Source organism: Carlito syrichta, unplaced genomic scaffold (genome assembly GCF_000164805.1).
Source record: "Carlito syrichta isolate Samal-C Ts95f unplaced genomic scaffold, Tarsius_syrichta-2.0.1 Scaffold120563, whole genome shotgun sequence".
Taxonomy (NCBI): domain Eukaryota; kingdom Metazoa; phylum Chordata; class Mammalia; order Primates; family Tarsiidae; genus Carlito; species Carlito syrichta.
The window spans coordinates 11,712-18,031 of record NW_007064659.1 but is presented as its reverse complement, the minus strand read 5'-3'; the positions used below and the strand labels follow the sequence as shown (position 1 = coordinate 18,031).

At 53.9% G+C, this 6,320-nt stretch overlaps 1 protein-coding gene across 1 annotated transcript in view; it reads left to right on the top strand.

The window, feature by feature from the left end:
• The first annotated feature begins 6 nt into the window (after window positions 1–6).
• Window positions 7–6,320, top strand: part of LOC103249502 (RILP-like protein 1) — a 15,945-nt gene continuing 9,631 nt past the window's right edge. Inside the window, exon 1 of the mRNA XM_008048134.2 lies at window positions 7–295. Within this exon, the coding sequence (XP_008046325.1) occupies window positions 59–295 (237 nt within the window). The 5' untranslated portion in view covers window positions 7–58. The remainder of the gene's footprint in view (window positions 296–6,320) is intronic.

Sequence of the window (6,320 nt, the reverse complement as noted above, 5' to 3'; positions counted from 1 at the left end):
GGGGTCGGCGCCCGCGGCCGAGTCGGCGCTGGAGAAGAACGTGGCCGAGCTGACCGTCATGGACGTGTACGACATCGCGTCGCTCGTGGGCCACGAGTTCGAGCGGGTCATCGACCAGCACGGCTGCGAGGCCATCGCGCGCCTCATGCCCAAGGTCGTGCGCGTCCTGGAGATCCTGGAGGTGCTGGTCAGCCGCCACCACGTCGCGCCCGAGCTGGACGAGCTGCGCCTGGAGCTGGACCGCCTGCGCCTGGAGAGGGTGGACCGCATCGAGAAGGAGCGCAAGCACCAGAAGGTGGGCGGCGGCCTCGGTCTGCCCCTCCCGGCCAGGGGCCGCGGGGACCCCAGGGCCCTGCCGCGCCGGGCAGCTGGGGGCGCGCGCCGTGTGCGTGTGCGGGGGCTGGACGGGAGGGAGGCCCCCCGCGTCTACCGCCCGAGAGGTTGAGAGCAGTTGTCCGGAGTTCCAGTCCCACCTTTACCACTTAGTAGCTGGGGGCCTTTGGGTAAGTCGCTTAACCTCTCTCTGTGTTAGTTTTTCCCCTGTCAAATGGCGATCATGATAGGACCCACCTTGGAAGAACCCAGTGGATGGTATAGGTTAAGCGCTTAGGTAAGATTCTTGTCCTGAAATGCAATAAGCCCCCTGCCCTGCAGTGTTACCCAAGAAGAGATGACACCAGGCCCCTTGTTTCATCCCCCCTGAAAGTCCCCAGAGCAAAGGGGTTGTGACCTCCAGCCAATGAATTTGTTGACTCCCCCAGTCTCTGGGTTCATATTTGTAACTTTCTTTCTAAGGTTCCCTTTATTTATTTGAGTCAGGGTCTTTCTCCGCCCCTCAGGGGTAGAGTGCAGTGGCCTGGCCGTGGGTCACCACAGCCTCAACTTTCCAGGTTCAGGTGATCCTCTGGCCTCGGCCTCCCCAGGAGCTGGGACGACAGGGGTGCGCCACCATGACCGGCTAATTTTTTTAGTTTTATAGAGATGAGATCTCGCTATGTTGCCCAGGCTGGTCTCTGATTCCTGGGCTCAAGATCCTCCTGCCTAGGCCTCCCAAAGTGCTGGGATTATGGGCGTTTATCAACCTGTGCCTGAGGTGTTCTGCCCTCCCTGATTTTATCTTTAACCCTCACCCAACTTTGTGAGGTAGGCTTACCTTCGTTTTACAGATGAGGAATCTGAGGGTCAGGGTCGGGTGAGGGATTTGTCCCAAGTTAGAGGTTAGAGAGTCCCAGCCATAGCCTCCTCCCCACCCTGTTTGAGTTGGGGCAAGGGAGTGCCTTGGGGCAGCTTTAAGGCCAAGCCTCTGTCCTGGGAAACTGGAGTCTCTCTGAATCAGGGCCTCCCCACCAGGCGGGAAGTCCAGCCGAGGTTCCTGGGGAAAAGGAAGTGGGAGACATGTGGTTTCCTGCCCTAACCTCAGCCCAGGGATGCTCCTGGCAGACCCTTCAGACTGAGCATGGGAGGAAACACCTTTCCTTGAAGGCTCAGAGTGCCTGAGGCGTCTCTGGCATGCTGTGCAGCCTCAGGAAACACAGTTGACCTCGCTGAAGCTCTCTGGTTGGCCATCGCCTATTGTGTACCTTGACAGATCTGTATGTTTTCTAGAAGAAGGGCCGGGCTACTGCCTTGATGAGGGCGAGTGTGCGGGGGTTAAGGACACTATTGGCAGGCTTGACTGTGCTTGTCCCGTGGGTCCATGTACCCTGGGGGCGGGAAGAAACTCAAGCTCCCAGGGGCTGGGCAGCATTTCCAAGGTCACACTGGGAGCTGGAAGAGGCTTCTGTCCTGTGGTCAATTTCAAGATTCCTAGGAGCTGGGCGCTGGTTTTAGACCCCACTGCCAGCAGGCTGTGTGATCCTGGGCAAATCACCTATCCTTTCTGTGCCTCTGTTTCCCAAGCTATAAAATGGGGTAATAATAGTACACCTTGTAGGGCTGTGGTGGGGATGAAAGAACTCAGTGCTCGGGACAGAGCCTGTTTACAAGTGTTAACTAGTATTTTTAGGCCTGCAGAGACTTTCACAGAGGGGCTTACCGGCTGAAGTTGGGGCACCCCTCCCACCCCAGGCACCCCTACTCCCTCCCCCAGATGTCTCCGTCTCTCCTGGAGGGCCTGGGAGGGAAGGGACTTCTGTAATCTTCTCAGGCGCTGCCTCTTATTAACAGGGCCCAAAGGGCTTCGCCCAGGTCCCACAGACGTCCCGGCACCTGTGCCCTACACCCCAGCTGTCTGGTTCAGTCGTGGCTGGGCTGTGAGTCGAGACACCCCCGGGAGCCCTTGGAGGCCCAGGGCCTGAGCCGGGTGGAATTCCCAGCCTGCTGCACTTGTTGCTTCTGGAATGTGATCAGCTGGGAAGCAAACACCCTGTGTTCCGGGCCAGGGCTTGTTTGTAAACATTGAGGATGACATGTCATGAATCTGAGGACACACTCCTGTTCCCCAGACCCTTTTCACTCATGTGCTTAGGATGGTGGGATGCCTGTCTGAATTTTGGGGGTCTTTTGTAGCTTCGAAGGCTCTTCAAGGTGATTTTCCACCAAAATCTTCTCAGCATGTGCTTGGTCTTGTCTGTCTGCCCATCCCCTCCACCCTATTCCTACCCTCTCTCCCTCCCTTGTTCCTTCTCTCTCTTTCAATAAATAGGGCTCCAGTAAAGCACACGCCCTCTCTTTCTCCTCCTTCTCCTGCCAGCAGACTCCCCTCAATCACTCCATGTCACTCAGACACGGGCCGCAGTCACTTCGTGTTCTTAGAGTCAGAGTGTCATGCTCCACTGCAGAACCAGCTGAGTGCTCCTATCACGTTGTCTTTTGCTCAGTCTGCAGCCCTGTTGACGGGTCATGGCATGCAGAGCGCCCTCCTAGGTGTGGCGTAAGCAAGGCTTCGTGTCAGGCAGCAGGAAGGCCATGGGGAAGACAAGGAAAACACATCAGTGATGGTAGGAAGCAGTGACTGGGCCAATGCCACTGCCTATCATGTCAACAGCCTATGCTGTTCATTCATTCATTCATGCAGCAGATATATTTATTGAGCACCTGCTATGTGCTGGGTACTGCCCAGAGCACTGAGGAGACAGTGGCCATGACACATGAGGTCTTGGCTTTCCTGGGCCTGATCTTTTAGTGCCATGCTGTCCCATAGAATATGGAGCTTGTTGTATTACTAAAAAGAAAGAAGAGGTTGATTTGAATATATCTTATAGAACCTAGCGTACCCACAATATTTTTGTTTTAATATCTAATCAAGGCCAGGTGAGGTAGCACATGCCTGTAATCCCAGCACCACTTTGGGAGGCCAGAGCAGGAGAATTGCTTGAGCCCAGAAGTTAGGGCCAGCCTGGGCAACACAGCGAGACCTTGTTGCTACAAAAAATATCACAAAATTAACTGATTGTGGTGGCGCGTGTCTGTAGTCCCAGCTATTTGGGAGGCTGAAGCCTAAGGGTTACCTGAGCCCAGGAGGTTGAGACGGTGGTGAATTGTGCCACTGCCCCGCAACCTGGGTGACAGTGTGAGACCTCAGCTCAAAAAACAAAATATGTGTTATCAGTGTAAAAAGTGATCATTGAGACACTCTGCATTCTTCTTTTTCCTGCTGCAGCTTTAAAATTGCATATTTAACCCTTGCTGCACATTTCTACTCAGACCAGCCCCATGGCAAGTACTCAGCACCCACGTGTGGCTAGCAGCTACTCTGTGGGCTGATGCCATGTTAGCATGAGAAGGGGATTTAAAAAAAAATATATCAACTTGTGATAAATTTTATGAAGGAAAAAACCAGGGAGACGAGAGACTGGCTAGAGTGGTGGTCTCATAGATGGGACAGTCAGGAGGACGTCCTTGAGGAGTTGGCCTCTGGGCTGAGATCTGAAAGAAGTATAGGAGACGGCCACAGAGAGATCTGGGGAGAGGCATTCTAGGCAGAAGGCATGGCACGTGCAGAGGTCCAGAGGGGGGAGTGTGCTTGGTGTGTTCAAGGAACACAGTGTCAGTGAGGCTGGAGGAGAGTGAGTGGTACCAGGCTGGACAATGAGGCCGGGGAGCGGAAGGCCTTATGGGCTCAGATGAGGAATTTGAGGACTGTTGGTGTTGAGAGCAGGTGAAGGAGGCGGTCTTCCAGGGCTTCCTGGGAGAGCCTTTTTAGCAGGCATGGAGGTAGCATGAGATTTCCCGTGTCAGCTCAGAGGCAAGAACCAGCTCCCCCAGCACTGACTTCATCGAGAAAAGGAAAAAAAAGGGCAGCGAGGCAGCTCATGGCTATCATCCCAGCACTTTGGGAGGCTGAGGCGGGAGGATTGCTTGAGCCCAGGAATTCGAGGCCAGCCTGGGCAGCATAGCGAGATCTTGTCTCTACAAACAAACAACAAAAAAATCTCAAAATTAACTAGATGTGATGGTGCGTACCTGTAGCCCCAACTACTTGGGAGGCTGAGTCCTAAGGATCGCCTGAACCCAGGAGGTCGAGGCTGCCATGAGCCATAATCATGCTACTCTACTCCAGCCTGGGTGTCAGAGTGAGGTCCCAACTAAAAAAGAAAAGAAAAGAAAGAAGTAGAAATAGAATACTGGATAATACAATATTATGGACACATATGGATACAGTGTAATAGAATATGATGGTGGCATGTAGATGTTACTGTGGCTAACACTGGTTGCAGTTATGGAGGTCAGCAGTGAGAAGTGGGTCTCACTGAGTTCAAATCAGCTGGTGTCAGGAAGGCTCCTTCCTCCAGGAGGCTCCAGAGAAAAATCTGTGTCTCTGCTTTTTCCAGCTTCTGGGCACTGCTTGTCTTCCTTGGCTTGCGGCCCCTTTCTTCATCCTCAGGCGTCTCACTCTGGCTTCTGCCCTGTCATCTCCCTGTTTCTCACACTGGTTCTCCTGCGTCCCAGTCACAAAGACCCTGTGGCTACCTAGACGCGCCCAGGTGCCCCGGGATCATCACCCATCTCAAGATCCTTAACTTAATCACACGGTGAGCCGGGCACAGTGGCTCTTGTCTGTAATCCCAGCACTTTGGGAGGTGGAGGCGAGAGGATTACCTGAGCTCAGGGGCTCCAGAATAGCCTGAGCAACATAGCAAGACCTTATCTCTACAAGAAATAAAAAAATCAGCTGGACTTGGTGGCACATGCTTGTGGTTCCGGCTACTTGGAAGGCTGAGGCAGAAGGATCACCTGAGTCCAGCCGGTCGAGGCTGCAGTGGCTGTGAGTGTGCCACTGCACTCCAGGCTGGGTGACAGAGTGAGACTCCGACTCAACAAAAAATCACATGGCAAAGCAGCACAATCACAGCTCACCACAGCCTGGACCTCCTGGGCTCAGGCGATCCTTCCACTTCAGCCTCCCTTTTGCTGTGTAAGGTGATATCTTCAAAGACTTGGCCACTTTTGGGGGCCATTGTTCTGCCTGCCCCTGCCAGATGCACCGATAGTCCCTGAGCCTTCTGTGTGCCCAGGCTGTGCCACACCTGCATAGGGGAGGGTCATGTGCCTCCTCCTTCCTTCCGCCCCTGGCCCTGCCCTTCACCTCCCCTGGTGACCTTGAGCCAACTGCACGAACACTTGGTCATTAACCTTCTTTTCCCCAGAGCAGCGGCTTCCTGACAAGGGAAGTGGAATCTAAGGACTTATTTAGGAGATGGACAGAGGTTGTGCTGAATCTCCACCACTTGACCTGGTTGTGGTGGATTGTAGGGGGAACAGAGGTCAGCAAACACATTGGTAGGACTTTCTGGGTGCCGGGCGTATTCCAGGCGCTTCACATAGAGCAGCCATTTAATTCTCACAACACTCCTCCAAGGTCGATTACTATTTTTTTTTTTGAGTTGAGGTCTTGCTCTGTTGCCCAGGCTAGAGTGCAGCAGCACAATCACAGCTCATCACAACCTCGACCTCCTGGGCTCAGGCGATCCTTCCACCTCAGCCTCCCAAGTAACTGGGACTACAGGCATTTGCCACCACACCCAGCTAATCTTTTTATTTTTTTGCAGAGATGAGATCTCGCTATGGTACCCAGCCTGGTCTTGAATGCCTGGGCTCAAGAGATCCTCCCACCTCGGCCTCCCAAAGTGCTGGGGTGACAGGCGTGAACCACCAAGCCCATCTGACACTACACTCTTTTCCTCATCTCCGGGGCACCTGAGGGTTGAATAACTCACCCAAGGTCAGCTAGTAAGTGGCAGAAACAGGATTCAAGTCAGCAGGTTCCTGTATACCATGCCTTAAACCAGGGTCTTAAATCCATGCCTTAGGCAGGGCTCGGTGGCTCAGCCTGTAATCCCAGTACTTTGGGAGGCCGAGATGAGTGGATTGCCTGAGCC